The 26515-nt window shown below is 52.4% G+C and overlaps 1 protein-coding gene across 7 annotated transcripts in view; it reads right to left on the bottom strand.

Moving 5' to 3' along the window:
• RNF220 (ring finger protein 220) overlaps positions 1-26515 on the bottom strand; it is a 231996-nt gene that overhangs the window by 81409 nt on the left and 124072 nt on the right. For all 7 annotated transcript variants that reach the window (XM_042803079.1, XM_033000379.2, XM_042803108.1 and 4 more), the window contains one exon: positions 6296-6425. In XM_042803079.1, the coding sequence (XP_042659013.1) occupies positions 6296-6425 (130 nt within the window). The remainder of the gene's footprint in view (positions 1-6295; positions 6426-26515) is intronic.

Here is a 26515-nt window from a genome sequence, read left to right as displayed (position 1 = left end):
AAAAGCATCTCTAATCTTACGCATTCAGAAGATCAGGGACCTGCAGCCTTTGCTGCACAAGAAGTCTGGGGAAGTACCTGGCCATCAGGTTGAAGTCTCCAGGCATAAATCGAGGAGACCTGAGGAGAGAGCCATGACCCTGATGTGACACATGACAACAGAGCTAATTCGGGTTTTACACACTCTATTTATCCTGCTGGGTCTGGCAGCACGGCTGCTTGCCCTTCGCAGAACAGCCACCCATGGCCAGCCCTGGGAAGGTCTCCTCCAAGGGCTCTTAGGGACAACACAGCACTCAGCAGATCACGCTGAAATTAAGCAAACCCTTGCCTGGAGCAGTGCAAGGAGCAGCTGTATTCAAACACAGGGTTCCCTGAGCCGGAGAAGGGGAATGAGCCATGTCTCATAACTTGCTCTGGATCCTTATCCTGACCAAGAGTAACACAGAAAGCCCCTGTGCAGGGACAACAGGGGTGGTGTGCTTCTCTCCTCATCCAACAGCAGGAGTCTCTGGTGCAGACTGACGGGTTAGCATGGGATGATTATAATCAGAAAAAAACATGCAACACTAGGGAAGCAACCTGTGAAAGGATGTGAAATCCAGGATGCATCTCCAGATGCCTGGAGACATCTCTCAAGGACAGTGACCCTGCCTGGAGTGACCAGACCGTCTCCCAAGGTTCCACAGCCTTCATGTTTTAGCTGTATTGCTAGCTTTCTCCTTATTCCTCATCTCACTGGGCCTGGGGCTGCCTCTGTTCCCGGAGGAGAACTACTGCTGTGCCTCTCTGCACAAAGAATCCTTGAGCTGAACCCCTGCCACAGCAGGGTGAGGATGCTCAGTGAGGTGCCAGGAACTGAGGCAGCACTTTCTACTTCCACTCTGGCTGCCAAGGGAGGGAGGATTAAGAACAGTGAGAGGAAAAGAGCACACGTGCAAACAAGGGGGAGGAAGCTTCAGAGGGATGCCGAAGGAAGATTTAAGCCTGGACAGAGGTGCACTGAGAGCTTCTACAGGAGCTGGAGCATCACAGTCCTATGGTTGGCTCCTTTCCTCTGACATGAATCAAAGCTGGCTCCAAGAGTCAAGCTAAATCCCCCATCTAGGCACTTCGCCTACTTTGAAACATGCCTTCCCACTGCATCTGGCTCTGCCCTCCTTCGCCTGACACTATTTGGTTCCCTCTTTGCGACAGCATCTTTGAGGTCACCAGAAAACAGCCCTCAGCACTTTCCACTTGCACGAAGGTGAGAGACCCTGGTGCCCTCTGTGTTCTGGGAAATGCTTCGTAATCAGAGAATCGGAAGAGAAATTATTCCCAGACACACCAGAAAGGTCATTATGGGGAATCAGTAGCTCCTGAGATGCTGGGTGCGCAGGGATGTGTCTCCACTCTCCCAGCACAGTGGCAAGGAGCAATGAGAGCTGCTAGCCCAGGATGGGAATAGCCAACAAATGGGCATGGGCTTTAAAACACAAATATGCTCAGATTAAGTATTCAATGCGGAGGAAAGTAAGGAAGAAAAGTGAAGAAGGGGAGAGTTTGCACAGCCGTGGGGCACTGTGAGAACAGCATTCCCCCCCATCTGCCCACCCAAGCACATCCATCCCGGGGGCACCCACCGAGCACCCTGGCTGGCTGTTGCACCACTGTGCCCAGCCCTGGGATGGCACAGCACACAGGTAATATTGCAACATGGCATGAGGATACTGCTGGCTACATCTGCTAAGCTTAGAAACTTCATTTAAATAAGGGGAAAGAGCTGAGATAGTCCTGTCTGAGCTCGCACCGTCCTTCAGCTGCAAAAGCAGGAATGGACCCGGAATGGTCCAGTTCACTGCTTCACCCTCCATTTCTCAGCTATAATGATACACCTCGTCCTTTTGGGGAGGCGAAATCACAGTTCTGAAGCACAGGTTTGCTGCTGGTAATGCAGGGAGGAATCTGCTGGCTGTCACACAGGGGAGTAAAAATGCCCCCCGCCAATTAATATTTTTAAAAAGAGCACTGCATATTTAAGAACAGAGCATCATGTTATTACAACTTCTGCATCCAGAGGCACATTCCCAGCCTTTAAGGGCTTGACTCAGCGACTGTAATATTTGTAATGTAACTTCCCAACGATTTTTAAGAAAAAAATAAATGCCTCTTCCCCAAAGTGTGGAAAGCACTGTGGACCCACTGGGGACCATCAGCTGAGGCTGGCTCCCTCCTTTACTCCTCATCTGTCCTCAAACTCGTCTTCCCTCCCACCCCAAACTCAAACCATAGCCCCAAACCTGCCCCTTCTCCACCCAGCCTTCCCCATCAGCAACTCAGCAGGTTGTCCTCTCTGGTCACTGCCTGGGGAGTGGCGGGCAGGGTTTAAGGGTCCCCCTGCACACCACCACCTCCACTCATTGTATTTGCCTGCGGTGACATACGCAGTGATACACTCGTATGCACGCGGGGATGTGTGTGTGTGCGCCTGTCCTGAGGGACACCCATGGGTGCTGCTCTCAAATGTGGTGCCTGCCTGCACTCCCCGGGTGGCCCTGAGCTGGGGAAATGTGTATGCAGCCGAAGCACCAGCCAAAGCTTGGATTTGGGGCCACTGACAGCTCCAGAAAGAGTCTCACTTTTCAGTGTGCTTTGTTGCAAGCCTTTAATACGGATGAGGTGTAAAACAGGTGAATATAAATCGAGTGAGGATAGGAGACTTGCACCTAGCGCACGGATGAGCTTCATGCACACAAGCCAGGAATATTCATACATTCCACAGTGACCAGCCTGGCTGGGGCACAGGGCATTGGCGTACACAGAGGGTCGCTGTTATTATTTCTTATTTTTACCTTGGTGGCACTTAGCTGCTCAGCTGGGGATCGGCACCTTTTGCTTTCTGAGCGGTACATGCAGAGCAGGGAGAGCATCCCTCCTGCTCAGTGCCGTGGGGCCGCCGCTCGCCCGCCTCCTGCTCTCTGCTGCTTTGTGCTTGTGCTCTGCGAAGGTGAGCTACTAGGTAATTTCTCGGTGGAGGAGGAAGACCAACAGTCTTGCCTTGCAAGAGTTAAGCCCCATAAAAGCAAGGCTTGTAGTTTTGTTTTCTTTCAATTTATACCCTTCACTTAAGGAGGGGGGAGAAAAAAGAAAGGAGGGGGAAAAAAAAGAAAGCCAGGTGACATATTCTAAGAGGGAGCACCGAAAACGTGTTAAGCACTTCAAAATCTCATATATTCAATCGGCCTCTGGCAAGACATCTGCCTAATGTTAGCGCTTAAATATCCTTTTCCATTTTACATGCATTCAAGTCTCATTTGAGCGAAATGAAACGGTATTATTAAAGGGAGATTTTGCACAAATGGCCTGAATTTGACATGTCAAGTTCAATGAGGCTGTTACATATGTAACACCGAGAAGGGCTCGGAGGCTGCCGGCTCTTGAAACAGCGCCAGTGGCTCAGAAATGAAATTTGCATTCAGAGAACCTTGTCTCGCCGCATGGAGCTGTGCGTGGGGCTCGGCCAGACCTGCATGGGGTGTGGGAGCCGTGGGGTGAGTACAAGCAGGTCTCTCCCTGTGCTTTGGGTGACTGGACACACCAAGAAGGCAGCAGAGCTAGAAACTCAGGTCCCACATTCCCGCTCAGGTCCTCTTTTTCAAGGGAGAGCTTAACCCTGCACCAGGGTTGGATCTTTCTGAGTGATGTTCATCACCGGTCTAATAGCCGGTGTTCATCCCCTGGGCACGCACAGCTCCTTGGCACGGGTGGGTGCTGCCCTGTGGCTCAGTGTGGCTCCTCCTGCCTCACCACATAATGCTCCAGCTGGGTAGACCTTGAGATGTCCTTGCTCTGAGGCCAGGACGGTCACAGCGGCACTGCCCGTGGGGAAGAAGGGCTGTCCCTGGGGAATAGCAAACCCCAGTCCCCACCGGCTGAGCGAGGGGTGCATTGATGTGGGTGGGATGCAACCCCGGGCTCCTGGTGCGCTGGGACGATGGGTAGCATCATCCAGGTGGCTCCTACAGCTCCCTTGTGTCTCAGCCTCAAGAAGCTCCTGTGATCACCTGGTGGAATCTCTTTTCCTCTTTCCCTTCCCCTGCTCTCCTCCGAGCAATGCCCCAAAGATGTGAGCACCTGACGCCCGGCGGGCGTGATGACGTGGGGCAGCCCCTTCACCTTGCTTCTCCACCAGCCTCTGCAGGGCTCACCCTGCCACACAGCCCCACGGCCACGCTGCCTCAGGGGAGATCCTGGCACACGGGGAGCCCCGGTGCCGCGGTGGGAGCTGATGCGGCGCCTGCCAAGTCTCCGGTGCTGCAGGCTCAGCGGGCAGGAGTGGATCTGCCTTCCTAACCCCGAGCGCTGGAAATTTATGATTTTGTTGCAAATCATTAAGGTTTATTAAAACTTAACAGCACAGCCCAGGATTGGCTGTAACCTCTTTAAATTAAAAAAAAAAAAAAAAAAAAAAAATCGGCCCTTGGAAAGCAGCCCCCTGGTTTGCTTCTCCCCATCAGACTGATAAGTAACAGCTGCTCAGCCATTTCGGTAACTAGTCGGTATTGGCAGGGAGCGGCCAGGGCTGCCGGTGCCCGTCACGTTTATAGGCCTACATTTTATTTTTATGTTTATTGGGTTATTTGAGATCATTATTAGTTTCTCTCTCCTCTTGTTGATGTGTTCTTGCTCCTGGCTCCTCCAGGCGGGAAAGGTGGGGGAATGGGAGACGGGGCCACCCGCTAGACCGAGCGGCCCCGCCAGAGCCGGGCAGTGCACAGGAGCTCAACCCACTCGTGTCCCGCTGCCCACTATTGCTGCCCATCCCGCCTGCTGCTGTCGGCTGGCCCCTGCATCGCTCCCCTCCGGGACTGGGAGAGACTGTCCCTGCGCAGAGCTGCTGTTGCAGATTAGCCTTCATCGCCTGAATCCATCGACTAGATTGAACGTTATCTATCACGCTACGGAGGGAGTCGTTATTTAATAATTAATAAAGACCTCTGATTCTTCTTCGCCGCCTGCGTGGCCGAGTGGAGCGGGCCAGGGAAGCGAGGGCAAGCCGGGGAGAACTGTCTCCTCTCTAACTGCTGCTGTTATTTAAAGGAATAATGCCATTCTTTTTCATTTGTCAGCTGGCCCACAATGGCCCTTGTCATGCTTTATGATTTAGGGTTTCCTTTCCTTTCCCATTAAACGCCACCTTCCCATCACCGCCTCGCGCCAGCCAGCCTCCGCTCCTGGCTTGCGGTTTCAGTTTCACTCTGATATTGGCCCAACTTCTTTGATGGGCTCCTCCGAGCACTAATTGCTTCTGTTCATTTAAACCTGTTCACTAATTTGCAGTGGCCCTTTATTAAGTTGGATGCGGCCCAAATTACACCATAAATTACGCTCACAAGGGGACTGGGTGTCGTGGGGGATAAATGGGCTGCCTGTTCCCTGCCCCCCACCCCCACCCCGCTTCTCCATCTTCCTGTGAAACACATGGGGGGCATGAGGGTCTCAGCCCGAGGCTGTGGGTGCCAAATTTGGGAGATCTCAGGCCAGACCCATTTGGGGAGGTCTCTCTTTCTCTAGCTAAAGCCCCCTCCTTCTCCCTTCATCTACAGCAGCTATTGCTCTGTCGCAAAGAAGATCCAAGCCAGGCAGGGACGGATTCTGCATCCTCCACACCATGTGTCCCCCCCAGCCACGTGCACCCCCTCGCCCCTGTGCATACACACACACACACACACTGACACACATGCTCTCTCTCCTCTCCTACCACCTGGTGACGTAACTTTGCTTCTAGTCGGCAGTTTGATTCCTTTCCTCACCTTTTAATGACCGGGGAATTCATTAATAATTGAAATAAACATGCTCTTTTCCAAGGCTGCTGAGTTTTATTAAGGCAGTGGTAGAGATCTGCCAACCCTTGGCTGCAGCCATTTCCTAAATAACTGCTAGCAGTTAAAATGCAATTATTATTTTTTTTTAAATAGGGGACTTTGCTGTTTGGGGGATCAGAAGGGAGCTGAAGGCAGCTGAGGGGCAGTGCGCACAGTTGCTGCAGGCCTGCTCCACCGTGGGATGTGAGCAACGTGAGAGCTGCTCTCCCAAACACACATCCCTGGGGAAAGGGGTGTCTGTGCCCTCCAGGAGGCATTTCTGCCTGGTTTTACCATTGAGGTGAACTGCAGGGAAATGTTTCTGCCCCACTGGCTAGCGCTAGATCTCCCATATCTGGTAGCTGTGGGTACCATCAGTTCCTCTGCTTCCTCTGTGGGTGCCCCGGCTGGCTAACCGGGGATAGTGGTGGACCCCAGGGAGCTGCTTACCTGATGTTCAGCTGGGTGAGCTTCTCCAGCTCCTGCTCCATGTGCTCCTGCAACTCCCCAGGGCGAAGGAGGACCTGGCAGATGGGGCAGATCGGAGCCTGGCTGTCAAACAAAGTTGCTTTCTTTTTGCCTGCGGGGAGGAAAAGAGGGGAGAAAGCTTTAACTCTGGTCAGCTGCCATCAGCATCCTCTGCGCCCTGTCCTAGCTGAGGTCTGAAACTGGGGGATTTTCTCCCAGTATAGTCCCATTTCTCTCCCTTTCCCATGCTCTCTGGAGCAGAGACTGGCTCTGTTCTGCAGTGAGGCAGCAACTGGCCTGTGAGCATCCCAGCTCTGTCCGTGGGCCTTCCAGTCTTCTGGGGAGAGAAGCGACCGCCACATTTTGGGATTGACCTTGTGCAACCCCGGCTTCCCCAGTTTGCGGTGCAGGCGGTGTGACTTGGGGCAGATGGATGACACGGCACTACCCACTGTTCTTATTAACTAATAACAGTAAATTAAGAAGAGCCATCTTCATCCCCCTTGGCACCCCTGGAGTTGGGTGGGTCGGGATGACCCCCAAAAAGGGCAGAGCGATTCTCCATGGGCACGCAGCGGTTGGGAGGCGGAGGAGACCCCGCGGCGCTGGGATGGGGATAGCAGGGAGCAGGTCCGGATGCTCGGCATGGCCGGTCCGTTGGTCCCCGGGGATTGCTCACCCTGCCCTGGGCTGGGACAGGGCCCCTCACCCTCCCCACACCACCAGCAGCTCTGGGCCCCGCAGCCACCTGAGTCCTGAGCCCCCTGGGGATGCAGCATCCCTGGGTGAGATCTGGGGGTGCTTGCAGACCCCAATCCTGATCTGGGATGAGCCCCTGAGGCCACTCTGGAAGCGGGGCACTGCCTCACACCCTCCTTGCCCCAAATCCTCCCCGCTGCTTCCCTGCTCAGCCACATTTCCCTGGTTAACTCCCTGCTCCGAAGCCAATTTCCTCCAGCTCAGAAACTTTATTGCCCCCACTGTAAGGAATATACAGCGTCTATTTAACATAAAATAAAACTCTAAAGCAAACAATGAAGTTTCCATAAAACAGAGAAGCCTGCGGGTCTCCAGGCCCCCTCTCCCAGCTGTATTAGCAGCTCTGCTCATGAGAGGGCGTGCGGAGCCTGGCTCAGATGGCTCCGGCGGGGAGAAACATGCTTTATAGCCGCCTGTTGTCATCTAACGTGAACCCTCCTGCTGGATTATTTATTTATGTATTAGACATGGATCAAATTGGTTAAATCCGAGTGAGAGGCAGTAATGCACAATAAAGCAGCCGGCGCTGGATACGAGGGGGCTGCGTGCACTGTGGCCTTCCAATCAGGAGCCAAAAGGTGCCATTTTATGGCTCCTAACGATGGCAGAGCCCAGTTAAATGAATCCCCATTAAAGGAATAGACCTTCTCAAAGTATAAAACATTGGTGTGAGCGGCTTTACTGGGTCCCTGCTGCTCACTGTATAACTGCCTGGTACAGGAATTTAACGAGAGGAAGGGACTGAAGGAAGTTTGAGAGTCACCTTGGCTCATCCTTGCCTTCCAGCAGGACACAGCACATGTGCCTGGTGGGAGCGGGGCTGTCGTTGGGACATTACCTGCCCTTTTCTTCAGCCTCCCTACAGGAGGTGGGGGAAACTGAGGCACCAGGGGCAAGCTGGGGTAGACCAGTGCTACGGGGCATCCCTGACCTCCCCAGCTTCTTCATCCACTGGGAAGTCTCCAATTTGCAGAGCCAGGAGGTAAACCCTGACGGTCTTTCCTCCAGACTTGAGCTGCTCCTAACAGCTCCTGGGCAGAGCCCCGGCAGACCCCCGGCACCTCGGCTCCTCATCCCTGCCACCTTTCAGCTGGGGAGGACATGGTGTGCAGCCCATGCAACTGGGAACATCTTCCTCTCTTCTCCTTCCCATGTATTTAAATAATGCCCAGAACCCAACCCAAACCCAAACAACCAGATCCCGCTGACCCTTGCGGGAAAGGTCGGCATTTCAGTAATTCCACCTTCCTCTTGGAGCTGCTCCACTTTTGTGTAGTGGGGGCCCAAAATAGCCCAGGAGTGTCCCCGACCACCTGCTATTTATAACCTCAACTTTGCAGCAAAACAATGGAGCTGTCTGAGTCTCCCTCCCAAAATAAACAGGCAGCCTTTGAGTGGACGGGAAATCCTGCTGGATCCCCGCTGTGGGGTGTGCAGATGGACGGGTAAACAGGCTGCCCTCCGCCCTACCGCGCTGCATCCCCACTCCCAGCCCAGGCCACCTCCGTGGAGCCCGTGATCCCCCCTCGCTTGCCACCCACAGCTTGGGCTGGTGGGGCAGGGATGCTCTCAGCAGCACTGGAGTGTGAACTGGAGGTTGAGCATCCCCAGGTCTCTGCTCTCCAGGGAGACCAGGGGTGTTTGTTTGCTGGGAGAGGTGATGGAGTGTCCTGGACCACAGCACTGGGATGAGCAGCCTCGGTCCAGGAGGCACAGCTGCGGTCCCTCCTGGGCACCAGCTCTGTTGCACCAGGCTGGTGGCTTTTTAACCTCCTGCATGCCCAGGTCCTTGCTCTCTGCTTGTTATTTGGGGCTTTTCCATGGGGTGCATGTTCCTAAGCAGAGGTGGCTCTGGATTTCAATGGCCAGGGCAACCGTGAGGGATCTCAAGCCATGGGAAGGAGCCTTGCTGCCTTCTATGGCCTCTCCCAAGCCCAGCCCAGGCCAGCAGGAGAAATGAGCAGAAATGGCCTTACCCAATAGCTACACCAACAATACAGTGATGAATTTGTGCCAAGGAAGCACGATGGCTGTCACCCTGCATCTCTGTGACAGCTGGGGAAGATTCCCTTGATCCAGTGAGTGGGGGGGGCTGGTGCCTGCACTGAAGCGGGGGCTTCCAGAGGGGCAGGAGAACAGGGACCTGGACTCACGGCCAAGCCCCTGACATACAGATTGCAAAGAGGGACATAGAAGGAGCCCCTATCTCCTAGCCTGAGGTGCTGACAAGCACACTTTTGCAGGAGCAGGGCTAAGTGTGAGTGATAGGCAGAATGGAGGGATCATCCCCCATGCCAGCACGACACCTACGCAAACCTCCTGTGGTCTGTGAAACCTGCTGCATGCCCGCAGTGCCACAGAGGCTGCTGGCGGGATGCATCTCCCCAGATCAGCGGCATTGGCATCTGCAGCATGCCCCAGAGCCTGGCACATGCCCATGCTGTGGTGTCTGTCTCACAGCAGGCAGTGGTACCCAGCTCCGTGGCATGGGATGCTGGGTTGTGGGAAGGGAGAGGATGGACATCACGAGTCCTTGGGTTTTGTTTGTGAATGCAAAGGTGGAGGGAGATGCATACATCCAGCCTCTCCTCTCCTGAGAAGGGACATCCTGGTACCCATGAAAAAGCAAAGGATGCTGCACTGTGTCCATGGCTGGACTGCGCTGGGGTGTAGGTGCTCACCCCACTTGAGGGAGCAGAGGGCATTGATTTGCCCAGGGCAAAACAAAGGGTTCATATCCCCAAGCGGGCTGGAACCACGCCTGCCCCAGCAGCGACTGCTCCCCGCTCTTCCCTCCCTGCCCTGTGCCAAACCCGCTCCTGGGAGACCCTGAATGGCTCTTTTCAGGCTTTTGTTTTTTGGCAGCTGTGTTTTTGTTTTCTTTGCCCCTCTCTCTCCCCTTCGCTCTCTGGTTACTCGGTAGGCTCAGCTCCAGTGTTTACCCTCCTCAGCTCTGCCGTGCTTCCCCTGCTGCCGACCCCGCTTGCCAGTGCCAGAGAGATGAAAAGGCAGAGCCTTGGTGCTCCCGCTGTTTGCATGGTCTCCTGGGCTCCGCGGAAATGTTTAACTCCAAGTGTTGAAACTGAATATTTCCTGCTCTGAAAGCAGAGGGCTCGATGCGCAGACGCACCCCTGCGTGGAGGAATTTGTCCACGGGCTCTGTCAGAGGGCTTCTGCAAACGGATCCCAGCCCGAGCAGGGACCAAACTGAACCCTCCTGATCCTGCTGGGGATCGAGGGCCAGATCTTGCCCTCAGTTACACTGATATGGATCCAGCATAATTCCCCTGAGCTGTCTGAGCCCGGCCTGATTCCCCATGAAGCAACTGCTAATGGGATCTGGACTCTGGGCTGGGAGCCGGATTCAGGTACCGGGGGATGCAACCACGGCACTGAACACGCATGAAGGCACGAAACCATCCCCACTCCCACCCTGTGTCTGTGCCCCAGAATGGAGGGCTGACAGCACCTCAAGGCGTTTGCAGGCCAGGACTTGGTCACTTGGAAGGGAGAGCTTTCCCCTCACAAGGAGAATGGGAAATTCTGTTTTGGAGAACTTTTAATTGAGAAAAAAAAGGGACCCAGCCTGCCAACAGCCATGACAGAATGTGATGTATACAGCCCCTCATCACTACGTAGCATGGAGTAAACGATGCTCCCACGTCACTCTGAATGAGCAAAGTTTACAAGGTGTGAGGGCTCACTCTGCCCAAGAGCTCAGTGAGTTGCCAAATGAATGAAATAAATTGTTTATAATTCAATTGCTCGGCTCCACTGATGGCTTACTGCACAGCCAGTGAGTGCCTCTCCAGGGACTGCCACCGCGGGTGGCACAGGCGGTGGCAGCGGGGAGGGAGCCCTGATGGGGGCACGGTCCCTGCTGGGGATGCATTCGCTCTTTCCTAACAACCCTCTGCTGGGCAGACCCTGGGGCATCTGCCCAGGTTTCAGGTCTTCTCCCCGTGCTGTCTTTCCTCGCGGCCATCTGCAACTTGCCCCTGGGAGAACCAGCTCTTCTCTTCCAACTCCCAATTTCTCCCATCTCAAACTGTTTTCCACTTGTCTGAGTATCAAACTCCCCCTCCTCCAAGATGCCTCCCTCCATCTCACCCTCCTATTTCCTCTCTCTCCCTCTTAAACACTCCATCATTTAAACCCAATCAAAGCCAGTTGATCTGAAACTCTTCTGAATAGAAATGACCCCATGCTGGGGCCCCGCGGCCCCGCACAGTGCTTTGGGGGTGTGCTGAAGCCAGGTGGGTGGTAATGGAAGTGCTGACACAGGCTCCTTGACAGCATCGCCACTGCCAGCGCCTGTAATAATCCCTCCCAGCTCCCCCTCAACTCCGCTTCCTCGGCGATTATTTTCCATTCGATGATGGGCTTGCTGTTATTTGTGTACTGATAGCAGATATCTTGTGTGACAAGCCTCCTTTCCTTCCAGCTCAAAAAACAATAATTCAAAGAAAGCCCCATATTAGCTCGGAAATAGCCAAACGCTCGCTCTTCTCCTGGCGAGCCCGCGCCACAGCCGATGAGGCTCGCAGAGCCCTGACAGTAAGTGGCAGCCAAGGGGCTGCACCGCAGCCGGGGGAGGATGACAACGGTGGGGCGAGGAAGGTGGAGGGTTCACGTGTCAGTGCAGAGAACCCCGGAATAACAGCAGAGGCAAAAAGTATTTGGTAATAGAGTGAGGGAGCGGGAATAACTTTGCTCATTGCTCTCCCATCTCCCTGTCTGTTATTTACTGATGTGCTCCCCCCATGGGGCTGCATCCTGCCTGCTGGGCACTGCCTTGGATCCTTCTGGTTTTGACCAGGGCCAAAAGGTACGTGTCCCCCCAAAACCTGCACAGGAGTGTGGCTTGAGGTCAGGGCACGTCCTGCTCCTTCCAGCAGGCCCTTCCCCTCTCCCGGGCTGCTGGCTGGCTGTGGGATGCAGACCTGGGCTGTGAGGGATGCAGACCTCAGCTTGCTTGTGGGTTCAGCATCTGGCCGTAACTGCATCCGCAGCATGACCTAACTCTGCAAACACCCCACAGTGCAGAGGGCACATCCAGCTCACCAAGGAGTCATCCTGCATCCAGCAGACCTGCTCTTCCCTGGAACACATGTGTTTTGGAGGTCTGTGCGGACACAAAGGGAGCAGAGGTCTGTAAAAGTGGCTTTTCATGTAAGAAAAAGCTTTTGAGGAGTCACTTCTCTACACCTGCATCAAAGCACAATGCCGCTGCAGGGCACCAGCAGAAGTTGGGCTCAGATTGTGCTGGGCACAGCACGGGGCCACTCCTGCCTTGAATCTAGCAGAGAGGGCCACGGGGATGGGTGACAGCTGGTTTTATACAGCTGGGGTATATAAAACACAGAGGCACAAATGGACCGAGGGACCTCCACAAACTCATGAGCAAACTGGGGCACAGCAAAGAGCTGAACTCAGCCCCCTTCATCCCTGTCAAGGGCCTGATCCCCAGCACTGCTCCCTGCTGAGGTACCCAGCCTGCCAAGCAGCCTAGAAAATACACCTGCTTCTCCTGAGGATAAAAACTATAGAGGAATCTGAGGCAGAAAAGCTTGCTAAAATATTGATTTGCTTCCAAAGAAAAGAGTTGCTCTTGTAGCTGCCTCTCCAGGTAAGCTGGGTACTGGAGGGAACTGGTGTAAACTGGTGCAGTGCTGCTGCCACGCAGCTAATGCCAGCTGGGGTGATCCCATGGGTCTTTCAGTAAAAATGCACCTTCCAACAGCACCCCGGGCTCATAAGAGGCTGTTGCACATCCTGTCGGGTCCGGCGCCACGTTTCTCATGGCTGGTGGCAGCCCGGCAGCCAAGGGAGGTGAGGAGCCCCTTCAAGCATCCAACCCCACTGCTGGTGGTCCTGGCCCTGGCTCTCCATCTGTGGAGATCACGGCTGCCCGGCATGGGGCAGAGGAAGATGGATTGAGCTGGACAATAATTTAAGAAACTGAGTGAGTCTGTACATCCAATCACTTTACAAATCAGGGGAAAAGGAGAGAGGAGGAAAGGCAGGAGAGGGGGGAGAAGTGAAAAGGCCGTGCAGGGAAATGCATCACAATTACTGTCTCGGCTCTAATGAGGAGCCTGTCATGAGGCTGTCATCCTGCGGAAAGCCACCTACTCAGAAAGATTCAATAAAAAAGTAGCAGAGAGATAAAAAAGAGATATATTTCAGCCCTTGCTAATATTCTTTTCATTTGTCCCAGCACAAAATAAGATACTGCACTTAACCGGCTCGGTTAAAATGAAAAGGGGGGGGGTGGGAAAGGAGCAGCATTGATCAATACCACTAAAAGCCGGGAGACACGGTGATGGAGTGCAATTTTTTTGTCTGTGCTGAAGCATAGCAGAGGCCCGGGTGGGGTAATTTATGATTCGCACGCATGCCGGCTAACTAGAGGCTGACAAGACAATGAATCCTCGATGAGAGGGACGCGGGCCGCCAGGAGAGCTGGAAAGGGAGATCATGACAGGGACCTGGAAGGGAGAAGGGAAAAAGAGGGCTAGGATGGGCTGTGGTCCCATGTCCCCATGGTGCTGCTCCTGAGCTCAACGCAGCTCCACAGAGCAGAGCAGAAACACCTCCCTGAGCTTCACAAGAGAAAAATAGAGAAATGCCGAGAGCAAGCCAAGGGGCTGCGCTGCCTCTGTCCCTGCCCTCTCTCTTCATGGCTCCCAGCCGGGCAGGCTGCCCGTGCCAGCTTCCCATGAGGAAGCACATCAGTGCCTGGCCGTGACCTGTGCTGGGCTGGAGATGGACCAAACCAGGACAGCGGGGACCAGGGACAGAGACAGATGATCCCTTCTTTGCTCCAGCTTCTCTAGTGGGTGCTGGTATGAGTCTGGGCAAGCTCAGGACCACAGAGTTGGACCTTCCTGCTGCCACCCACTCTCTGCCCTGGCAGTGAAACTGGAGCCTCCTCCAACCCATTGCCTCGTCTCCAAAACACACAAGTCCTGGGGAGCAGCTGGGTCTCCCCAGCATCAGTGGGGTCCCTGGCTTCAGTGAACATGGCACAGCAGAAACACTCTTGGGGGAATCCTCCAGCTCTGTCCCTCCAGCCTGAGGAATAGCCTGGAGCATGATGCACCTCCTTCCCCCCACATCCTTGAGCTGCCCTCTATCCCATGGGTCTTGTCACATCAGGCAGCCAAGACTGGCCAGGCTGTGGACAAACCACCCAGAGCCAGTGGGACCCAGGGACCATGCCTGAAATTCTGCAAATTCTGTGGCCCACAGCCAGTTCTTCCTCAGCAGGGCTTGCGAAATGAAGCACTGGGACCCAGCACACCCCCCCCAGCAGGCAGGCAGCCAGGGAGGAGACCCCAGGGCTCTCTCACTGCCCGTGCCATGTGTGCAGTCATGGCTGGACTGGGTGCGGGGAATGGCTCTGCCTCCTCACAATCCCTCCTCCTCCTCCTCCTCCTCCTCGGCCATGCAGCATGCCTGGGGCTGGCAGCTGGGTGACATTCACCAGTGGGCCTGGCCTCTGGCCCTGTTTGCTGTTACAAGGGTCACTTTTTGTCCCTGTTGAACCAGTCCCCTGAGCTGGGCTTCCTGATGGCCCGTGGGAGAGGGTGGAGAGGAGGAGCCGTGTAGCTGCACTGCCAAAGCGTGCCTTGATTATCCATGCTCTGCATCAGCTCTTGGGATGGAAAGACCTGGAGCAAAATACCTCCTTTAGCTGCCAAAAAATAACAGCAGTGGGAACTAGAGAAGGTGGGAATTTCACAGGAACATCCCCGTGTCTGGCTGGGAGCCCACAAGAGAGCTGGGGTCTGATGTTCTAGATACTTTTGGGGTCTGCGCCATTCTCTGATTGCTTCATCCATACCAGAAACCAGGATGCAGACACAGGCAGGAGCGACAGCTCTGCACAGGGGCTGGGGGAGCACTGGAGGGGCTTTTCCCTCCTGGTTTCATTACACTGCCACACATCCTAGTTCCCTGCAAAACCTGTGGGACGATCCTGCACCAGGCTGCGGCTGCTCAGCTCTCGTACGCCCCATCCTCCTGCTCCTCTGGGTCCTCAGTGAAGGATCTAGCCGCATCCTGAGAGACAAGATCAGCCTAGAAGTGGGACTCTGCCTTCACTATTGACAGTGGAACAAGAACCTGAGGACCGTCCCACTGCCAGTGGGCCAGAGGCTTGCTGTGGGTCCCCCTGTAGCCCAGTGAGGTGCCCCGAGAGAGGCTTCAGCCTCATCCTGTCCCCACAGCACATGCTCGCAGGCAGCCACGCTTCTCCCATGCCCTTGACTTGGAGGGCAGCCTGTTAAGTTGGTGATATACTGATATGCCTATAATTCGAAGGGGTGATGGGGTAGAGTCCTTCCCTGCCTCCCACGCACTCCCTCCCCCCCACTTTCTAGCTCCTCTCCTCTCCTCCCTCGGGGGTGTGTGGGGCACATATCGAAAACACAGATATTGAACTGTCAAAACTATTTCCTACAAGAAAATAGATTCATCAGCTTGCAGCACGCAGGGTCATTGCCACATTTTCCCCTCGCGCCAGCACCTGCACATGCCGGCGCATACCCAATGCCTCTTCGCAGCACCGGCACTTTAGCTTGTAGCTCAGGGCCCTTAAGTGACTTTGAGAAATGGATAATCGATTATAATTCCACGGGCCTCTCTGCAGATTTATCCAGAGAATGTATAAAAGCCAGGGATTGGGAGAAGCGGGTCCTTCTGGCCAACACGTCGATTGCCTGTGCTCTCCGTGCCCAGCTCAGAAAATCGCATCCCGAGCACGACTCTGTTTAATCCATCAGTACACAATCAATGCACTCTGTAATCAACTCTTGATCACTTAATTTTACACATGTTGGCTGAATCCCTTTGTTTAATCACTAGATCAGGCCGCCTTGTTGCACTGCCCCCTCCCTGCTTAACCTTCCCTGACCCTTGTCCCCCCCCCTGCCGGCACCACCAAATGCAGCCTGGAGCCTTCATTTCACCTTGAGGAAGAGCTCCAGTGAATTTAGAGAGCCCTGAGATGGCAAAGGAAGGGTGGAAAGAAAAATAAAGGGAGTGAAAACATAACGCCAGAAAGAAAGAAAATATTTTCCCTTCTGTGTCTTCCTAGAGCTTGTCCTGGCCATTTCCACCCACGTAACAGAAATCTCCACTGGGATTTAAAAGGGGGCTGGATGTTGGGATATATGCACCGACGGCCTGCGGCATTCCAGGGAGAACGAGCACATCGGGGTGTTGCTGGGCAGACGCACCGGCACACGATGGGCACTCATCACACGGCTCGCCCGTCTGCATCCAGCCCCTCCAACATCCTCCCCACCCCATTATTAATTTGACTGTTTTAGCAGCTGAGGCCATTACGAGCATCAGTTCTTGATCTTTCCCTCCCAGAGGCATCCTTGGGAACATTGCTCCCATCTCCCCGGGGTTCATCTTCCTTTTTATGGCAAGAGCACGACCCTTGGGTTGCGAATGCATGTAAGCGCAGCTATTTGGCATTTTTAGCGTGATTTGTGTCGCTAGCCTGATGGCACCTCACCCTTCACATGTGCTCCGCTGGCATACCAGGGTCAGCATCCGGGGGATGCTCAAAGGTGGAGATGTCTGACTGCCCAACATTGAAATGCACTGGGATTTTGCATGCGCGCGCTTCATCCTGCTGTCGAATAACACTTTCCAATAAGATTCTGTTGCGTTTTAACTGTGTGATGAGAACCTGAAGGCTCAGAGATAGGGGAACCACATACTTGCAATCCAAAGGTGGACCATTTTGACCGGCCACATAGGTCACGCAGCACGTTCCTCCTACTTGAACAGTGCAGCAGTCACTCGTAACCCGATTAAATCTTCCTTTTTAAAGAGGCCTTGATGCCGCCTCTAATTTGCCACGTGGAGTAACCGCTGCTCATGCTTGCAGGAATAAATGATGGGATATGCTTGAACAAGAGGGATCTGGAAGTGCAATTGCCAGGGGAGTGTGCAAATGTTAGCTTTGCACAGGAAACTCGCACAAAACTGCATGTTGACACCAAGAGGCCAGTTGTAGGACAAAGCAGGCACGGATGTTTAAAGAGAATTCCAGTTGCTATCCTATAGCAAATAGTCTTCAAAGAGCCCCTGGAGCTCTCAGCTTCTCAGCATGGAAAGAGGAGCTTGTACAAGATGAAACGCAAATAAATAGTTTACCATAGAAAAGATATCCAAGGCAAAGAGTGAGATGCAAGTTTTAGATCTCACATTAGCCAGCTGGGGTTTTATTGGTCCCCAAGTAAAAGCTGTAAATAAAATACAAACCTAACCTGCATATTGTCAAACTACATTTAAAAAAACCAACAACTTAATTGCACTCAAGAGCACTAAAGGGCGAACTGGTACACGGTGCATCACAAGGCAGCCTGCAGAGCTGTTACTAAAGTGTAAATCCAAGAGCTGGACAAGTGGAGCCTTTTACCCTGGGATCTGCTGACAGGCACAGATTACTCTGGCTTTGCTAATGTAGCTCATTCCTGCCCCAGAAACTGTTGGTAAGGGGTTAGTAAGAACACAGAGTGCAAAAAGCTCTCTCCTCTGCTCACACTGTCATCCGTGCTGGGGAGGAAGGATGGGTGGTGGGTGGGATGCTGGGGCCCCATCACCTTGTTTCCAGGCTTCTTCCTGGCCATAGGGAGGAAAGGTGATGCTGCACTCCAGGGAAGCACAGCCCAGGTGACAGCGACAGTGCCTCCAATCAGAGATAGCCAGCAGGGAATGTGTGAGCAACCAGAGCACCTTCCCCTCCTGTCCTGTCCTGCTCCTGGGGACCTCCTGAGCAAGGACAGGTCTTCCTTCCACGTCAGGCTCTCGTCCCTCCTATGCAGAGCTTAGCTGCTTTTTTCATCCACTTTTACCTTCCACTGCATTCATTCTTCAAACCTTAATATATTCTGCTATGTTGACAACATCAAAACTAGCTCATCTGGCTCAGTTTAAGGAACTGCTCTTCCCAGCAGATCCATGCTTGGGATCTGGTCTGAGCTTCACCTGACCACAGTCTGCAGGGCTTTTTCCCCAGGGTCTACACTGCTTCAAGGTTGTCTGACTTCCACGGGAACAGGCAAAGCCAGACCAGGTCACTCTGTCCCTGGAGTCCCTGGCCAGGGGATCAAAGGGTCACCCCGCTTAGGGTCTGCCACCGAACCAGAAAAGGGACAACTGGTTTTGACCAGGGGTGACGCTGGGATGTACAACACACACTCTCCAGCCAGCGCCTTCTGCCCATCCCTACTCCTCTTCCTCATCCCCTGGCACAACACACACTGTTTGGGCTGGGGTCCTGCAGTGCCGGAGCAGGGCAGGATGAGGCCTCGCAGGCATGTCCAGGGGACCAGGCAGCATCTCTCGTGCTAGCACTGCTGGGGAGAGGGTTGCACCAGCCAAGCTGACTTCACACTCCATAGAGCAGACCCTTGCCATGGCCAGGAAAACCCCACGTGGATTTATTTGCTGCTTCCAGACCACTCACAGGCACATCAGAAGCAATCAGGGACGATGCCCTGTCCCGGAAAGCTAGAGCTAAGAGCTCAAGTGGAGTGTGCAGGAGGGGAACCCAGGCAGAGATGGGATGTGCCTGGGTTGGGAGAAGATAACATCAAAGCTGGGGGTGGGTTTACAAATCCTGGCCCAACAGCAGTGAACCCTTTAGGAAGAGCCAGAAAGACCTTGCTGCAAGCCACCGTGGAGGGAGGAGAGGGCTGGAGGAGAGCTTCCCCTACTGTCACCCACATGCCAATACAGGCAATGACAGTGTCACATCTCTTCTGCCATTTTCAGGTGGAGGGAGGGAAATAAGAAAAAAAAAAAAAAAAAACAACAACAAAACAAGCTGCCAAGGACTAATTAATATTTAATTTACTGCAAAATGTACTTATTATTCCCAAGTAATTGGCTGACTGCACAGCTGTGACCACTAATGAATAGAGGGGGGGACAAGATGCAGGGATGGGAGGCGGGCAGGGGGAGCATGGGGGTGGTGTTGTCTTTGATCAGACCCTGCTGCCTGCCTTTAATGTGCATAATAAGAAAACTTAAACAGCTTTGATTTTTTTTTTAAGATCTAAAAATGGCCGTTGATGCCACTAATGGATTGTGTTTAGCTTATTGCACTGTAATCACCCTATTATCGCTGCAACTTTAACGAGGGGGGAAAAAAGGACTTTGGAAGATGGCATTTGCAAATAGGTTGTTGAATAACACTGCTGTTAAACACAGAGAAAACAGGCGAGTCCTGCTTATTGTGATTCCTTGCATAGATTGCCAATACCTGAGGCACTCAGCATACCCGTCTCTATTGCCGCTTTTTGCTCTGTGATTGAACTATTGGCTCATTTAACTCTAAAGATGGGAAATATTTTTTTACTTGCTAATAGAAGTGTGGCTCGGTTGTAGCCCAGCGTAGATTTTTAGATCAGTTTTTCTTGATGGCTTATTCTGCGGAGAGAGTTAATTTCACCCCAGCGCAGAGTGCTTAAGTGGGATTTAAGTGGTGCGCAAGTCTTTCGCTGACCCCTTTGCACAAGGTGAAATCTGCTCTGAGAGCCTCCCCTCCCTGGAGAGGGATGCTCAGCACAAGGTGGGGACACATCCTGATGCTTCAGCGTCTTAATCTGCTGCCAGGATCTGGCGTTTCACACGCAGTCCTGATCTGCACGGGCACAGCTTCTGGGGACAGGGACACCCTCGTCCCTGTGTCCCTGGGTGCCTCGGCTGATGCACAAGGAAATGTGCCTTTTCTAGGCAGAGGGGATGCAGAGGAGTGTGGGGAAGGGATTGAGAGTCCTGTTTTCTCCTTCTTTCTGGGTTCTGACCTGCCCAGACCCTTGCTGTTCCCCCCCACGATGGCTGCAGTCACCGGAGCCATCACTTTTTCACCAGGAGGCCAAGAAGGCTAGGGCTGCCTTCCCCTTGCCCTGAGCCTCACCTTCCCTCTCCTCCACCGCATCCCCCACCCCAATTAAAGGCCTGGTGGTAGGTCCGAAGGCTCCTTCAGCTTTACGACAGCGTCGAGACCTCAGGCCAAGTTCTTATCCCGCTTCCATGGGTGTAAATCCAAAGCAACTTCACGGGCTTCAGCGACGTGAAAGCCAGATCAGCACTTGGCACCTCCGCACCTCTCGGCATCCAAGTCTGTCAAGCGGCGGGCTGGGAGACGTGCCGTCACGGCCGCCCGCTGCTCCTGCCCCGTGGCCGGCTCTTCCCTCCGGCTAAAGCAAACAGCTCATCAGACCCCGTCCCGGGGAGGCTGCTCTGTGGCAGGCAGCCATGGCACACAGCAGCGCGGGGAATGGCCCCGGCGGGGGGAGAGGCGTGAATCATGAGAGCAAAGAGGAGACGGAGCGCACGCACCCTGCGAAGCTGTCGAGCGGCTGGAGGGAGTTCAAGGAGGGGCGGCGGGAAGGATCAGGGGGGGTCGGCAGAGCTACCCCTGACCTGCTGCGGGCCCTGCGTGTGTCTCTGCGGGGACCTCACGCCAAGACGGCGGCCCGGCACCTCTCCATCCCTCTGCAAGGGACCAGTGCTAGTGGCTTTCCTACCTGGTGGGGACAGGGGCAGAGCAGGTCTGGGAGGGTGGGCATGCAGCTTTTGGGCTGCTCTGAGCAATCTAACGTGCAGATGCACCGGGAAAAGGCAGGGTTGAGCTCAGCAATGCACTCCCATGCAGCCCCTCTGACAGAAACACGTGGGCGTTTTGCTGCTCACAGGTGCCTAGAAAAAGGTTGAGCATGGCAAAAAGAAGTGCACAGCTGGGAGCACGTGCCTGCACGTAGGTTTTCCCATCTGGAATAAAAATACCCGTGTCCCTTGCAAGGGGAGCAGCCATGCGGGACATGGTGCTGGCAGAGCTGGGATGAACTGGAACCATCACCCCAGCCCGGGCAGCACCAGCAGGAGCTGCTGATGGTGCGGCTGCAGCCGAGATTAAAGGGTGGCTTTTGCTTCACCTTCCTTTTTGCTTGATTCATAAATTGTCCTCTCTGAATCTGCTTCAGCTTGGAGTCTGGCTTGGAATTTTTCTTAGAAATGGGAAGAGAGTTTTTCTCTGACATGTCACATTGCTTAATAATTTTAATAAATGGATTTTTATTTCTTTTAAAGAAACAGCACAATAATAAACTCCGGACTGCTCGCAGGGCCATGGCTATGTAGGAAGTTGTGCAACACCCTCCCTGCCTGCACGAGGGCAGAACCCTGGTGACAAACTTCCTGGGGAGCTGCGGACCAAAGGATGGGCTGGAGGGGCTGCGAACCCATCCCCATCACCCATTGGGTGACTACCACAGGCAGAATCATCCGAGAACAGCTTCCCACTGCAATGCAGCCCCAGCTGATATCCAGAACGGCCACATTTGGCTTGAAAGCAACTCCGGCTCTACTTTTTGACTGCACGTTGTGTATTATCCCCATAGTAAAACCGTAACAGAATCAGAAAACTATATGCTAACCCAATAAATAATAACAGGCCCCCTCGGAGGCATTAGAGGGGAGTGTGTCGGCATGCAGCTGGCCATCTCAGCACCGAGGGAGCCGCACAGCCGGAGGACACCGGGGGCTGCAAGGCGAGGAGCAGACTGGGTGCAGCGGGGTTTGCGGGGAAGCCCCCTCTCCCTGCCCGCAAGGCGCCTGTCGCACATTGGACCGGCTCGTGTGGCTCCTCTCGGAGGGTGAAATTCAAACTGAGACGCCGGGACTGAGCCAAGAGCGTCGGCGGCACGCCAGCCCTGCTCCCCGCTCCGCAAGCCACGCGCTTTTGAGGGCGCAGAGCTGCAGGCAGAGGCACCCCCTTCTCTTCCCAAGCTCTCCATCCCCACCTCTGCCTGATGCACAGCAGCTTTCTGTGTCTCTCATAGGCTGCCCTGCTCCTTCCCTCTCTGTGCTCTTGTGCTGGCTGAACCAAGGTGCAGGCACTGCTAGAAAATCTCCCCCAAAACACATTTCTGCCTTGCTCCCGGCTGGCAGAGCTTCCAAAAGAAAAATTGCCACCAGACGTTAAAGGGGAAAAGCAATTTTGAATGGACTCTTGGCAAGCTGAGCCAGTGTTGGCTTCATGCCCCTTGATTTTCCTTTCTGGGTGCTGCCTCTCCAGCATCAGGAAGGATCTGGCTGTCAACCCAAGGAGTTTTATTTTGGATTTTATTAAACCTGATCAGAGAGGTGCTGTTTTTTTGGTCCTACCTCAAGGCGGCACTCAGCCGGCCCTCAGCATCTGCCAAAATAATAATTAACATGTATTTGATTAGTGCCTCGTGTGTGGGGGGGCTGATGCTCCTTAACTGCAAGTGGCTGCTGGGGAGCAGGTCAGTTCTATCCTTACTTCCCAAAAAACTTCTGCAAAGGGGTGAGTATGGTCTTGTGGCCATGACATGACACAGGGACTCAGGACCAGAGACCGCCTGCTCAATCTCACTCATTTTCCCATGCTTTGAGCCCTCATTTCTAGAAAAAAGGTCAAAATCCCTTGCCTGTCCCATATTTTGGCTCTCTCCTCTGTTCAGACCTCAAGATCAATGGGACAGAGACTGTGCACAGTGCTCTGCTGCTATAGGGGCCCCATATAAGCACAGACTCAAGAAAACCACAAATCACATTATAAATAATATAACAAAATCATAAAGAATATAAATAATAAAAATAATATAAATAATATAAATAATAAAAAGGCCAGTCTCTGGCTTACAGTCCTCTCCTTGCCTGATCTGACTTTTGTCCTCCAACTTTCTCCTCCCAGCAGCGCCAGAGCCGATGCTCAGCAGCAGACTCCAGGTTACCCCCCCTGCCAAATATCCCCAATATCAGTGTTGTAGCTTGGACACGAACACAAAAATCCAGCACAGGCGAAAAAAAAAAAAAAAAAAAATCAACAACACACCCCAGGGAATGTAAAAATCTGACCAGATAGGCACTATTGATGGAGAAATATAAACGCTGCTATTTCGGTGGCAGCTTCGTGAGCCCTAAACCTGAGCTGCAAAGTGGATTGTTCGGTTCGATTTGTCAAACTGGGAGGCTGGCAAGTTTGGGCAGCTTCACAGACTGTGTTTTATGGAACCTTTCAGGAACCCTCAATAAAAAATGTATTAGATTAGTAATTTGAGTCCCAAATGACCAATTTGAAACAATTGCTTTCTTATGATTTTTCTGAAAGTGCCTGTTTCGTGAGAAATTGCTTGAAAAATCAGACAGAGTTTTTAGAGACAATTGTAACAGCACACGCGAGGGCTGGGCACGATAGGTTAGAAGATTCATTTAATTGAGAAAGGGAGAAAAATCCTTTGTAATGTCTCCTCTATCTTTCCCCAGCTTCTGCATTACCATAATAAGGTCTAATTTTTAAATACTTCCCCAGAAAGACCAATGCCTTGTTCACCCCTGTATTCAGGTGGGAAGAAGGGAGGTGTGGAAGGGAGACAAAACTTGCCTGAGTGGAGGTGGAATGGGAGCCCTGTGCTGGGTCCCCAGTGGGTCCCAGTTCAGGCAGGTGTGGCTCCTTCACAGCAAACTGGTTTTTCTCCCCTCTGCTCAGCTCAGAGCTGCCAGCACGGGATGCCTGCCATCGCAGCGGAGTGTGCTGCAGGGGCAAGGGGCAGCCGGGCTCTCAGCAGAGATTTATACTTCACAATATGGAGATGTATAGTATATATAGTTGACACAAAACTATGAGCTATGTTTTATTAATTTTGTTACTAAAAATGCTAATGAAAACTGCCATTTGAGTATGAGATGCTCCAGAAATCAAGTGTACGATGACCTCCCGAGGTCTCTTTCAACCTAAATTATCCTACAACTCCAATACCCTGTGATCATCTTCTTCTCTGCCTTCCGGTCTCTACGCTTTAATAACTAGGCTCACAGCACATATTCAAGCTTTCTGCCCTGACCACAGGGCTTGAAGCACACCTTTTCTATTTATTTAAAGGAAAACTGAGATTCTTATATCACCACTTGATTGCAGGGGCTAAAACTTTAAGGAGGAAAAAAAAATCCTGAGAGTCTTATGATAAACCTGTGAAAATTGGCAGTCCTGAGAATGAATCACTCTGGGACACTGCTACCTGGAAGGTATTAAGGAATTACAGTGTACAGCCTAATTAGGATTATTAGTCAGGCCTGGTCTGGTTAGGAAAGATGCAGAACTTGGAGGCGAAACAGGAGAAGAAGGACCAGCCTACCCTCATCCTCTCCTCTTTATCCTGTCTGGTAAATCCTGCCTTTGTACTCCCTACCCTCCTTCTTCTCTTATCCCATGCTCCCACTATGCCACCTATTTCCCTCGGTTTCCCGTTCCTGTTTTGAAAGGAAACCTCACCTCTTTCCATAGAAAATACAGACAAAAGAGGGGAGTTGCTGGGCCCTTGGTGCCCAGCACCTCCAACCACTACGCGTGCAAACCGTGTCCCTTCTGCCTTATCCTCCTCCCTCCGTCCCAGGAACTCCCTGGGACAGCAGCACCTCCCTGGGGGGCTGGTCCAGCACCCCCCCCCCATGAGTAACCGGGGGATGGCATCCCATTAGAGTGATCGGCTGTAACTGGGACATCTGGGCATGACTCTAGCCCAAAGTAAATTAACTCAGGTCCCTGTAACAGCAAATAGCTTTTCCAAAGACATAGCAACCGTGTATGTTCTGATCAGAGGTTAACTCCCAGACAGCAGGACCAGGGGCCATTTTCGGGTACCTTTGGGGGTGAAGTGATGGAACAACCCCTCCAGTATCTGTGTCATTCAGTTTATCAACTTGATTATTAATGAAAATGCAAAAAAACAGATCACTGAAATATCTTTACTCTTGTTCTCCTTAATTGCTCTTATTGAAGCAATATCTTTAAACAGGCCATTTTTTAAGACAGGAAAATACCAAGTCAGTAGGTTTTGCATAAGTGGCAATTTGCAAAACTGCAAAGGTGACATTTTTGACATGAACATTTAACAAAAAATTAATATTTTGTCTCTTTAATAAATGGGTATTTGCAAGAGAGAATCCATTATAAAAAACGGAGCTAACGCAAGGTTCTTGAAGCCATTTCCATCAATTGCTATAAGATTTATATGTAAATATGTTAATGGCACTATTAATAATTTAATGGGGGCATGGCAAGCTGTGTTTACATAATAAATATGATTAAGTGTTTCCCTCGAATGAAGTTGCTGAACTGTCACGCTACCCCAGGTTATTATCAACATGGCTTTAAAATGTTAATCAGATAATCAGAAGGAAGTAGTCCCCATCCCCGCCGGACCATCCAAGTTGTTTTAAACACAGCTCCCCATCACTGCATCAGACAGTCCCCAAAACCTCCCACGATTGCTACAGCGTTACTGGCAGAGGCATGGAGGTTTGCTAAAATGAATGGACGATATTTTAACTGATTTTGTTTTTTACAAGGGTGGACTAACACCATCCACTTAAATGGAATCACTTCAGATTTACTTGAGTGTAATTGAGAAGAAAATCTGGTCTGAGATAATTAAGTCACTGAATATGCTTATCGCTCCTTAAATCTGCTGCGCAGAGTAGGGAGAATTACACAGTCTTTGGGCAGTGGGAACGAAGCAATTTCTGGGACCACAGGGGAGGCTGCAAACTCCAGCGAACTCCTACGCCCTTGCTGGACTTCATCCACCTGGAGCTGTGGGATCCTCCTTTGTTTGAGCATCACTGTCTCTAAATGCTTGCTGGTGTGAAGTTTTTTGACAGCTCAGACAAAGCTGCTCTGAAGCTGCACACCATGGAGAGGCTGTGGGTGCTGTAGCAGGGTCCCAGGCTAAGCCCCTGCACAGCCACCCTGGCTTGCCTGTTAAGTCCAGCTTGCCCACTAAGCCCAGCTTGCCCCTTTCCAGCAAAAGACTTTAGTCTGAGCAGGCAAGGGACAGAAAGGGTTAATTTAACTGCAGTGTAAGGCCAATCACGCTGAGGTGTCAAACTATAATTTTATATTAGGGCCTGTAATAGTTACTAGAGTTTTACTACAATAACTACATGTCCAAGCAGAGTTTAATGAGAAAATCTATAGTTTTGCTATGGTATTTTCTCTTAGTTTGCATAATTCCCTGAATGCAACCCAGTAAAGCTTTTGACCCAAGATAATAAAAAGGTGATAAAAATGGGCTGTAAAACCCAGCATATACATACATATATATATATATATATATTAAACAGCCACCACAAAATTATGAGTAATTTCCACAAGATAAGACGAAACAAAAACCCTCTTCAGACACAACTAAATCAGGGGAGAACTAAACTAAATTAAACCGATTAATTTAAACCACAAGCAACCCCAGAACTGTGTGTCACAGACCTGATCCTGCCTGAGCTCAGCCTGGGTGCGTTACGGACAGCATCTACCCCGAGGAGGGCAAAGTGCTGGGCATGTGGCTGCGGGCTGGTGCTGCACATCACTGAGGGGGGACAGGAATT

The sequence above is a fragment of the Tyto alba genome, unplaced genomic scaffold (assembly GCF_018691265.1).
Source record: "Tyto alba isolate M040663 unplaced genomic scaffold, T.alba_DEE_v4.0 Super-Scaffold_1000006, whole genome shotgun sequence".
Lineage (NCBI taxonomy): Eukaryota > Metazoa > Chordata > Aves > Strigiformes > Tytonidae > Tyto > Tyto alba.
The sequence above is the reverse complement of the archived record's forward strand: the minus strand, read 5'-3'. Positions and strand labels throughout refer to the sequence as shown.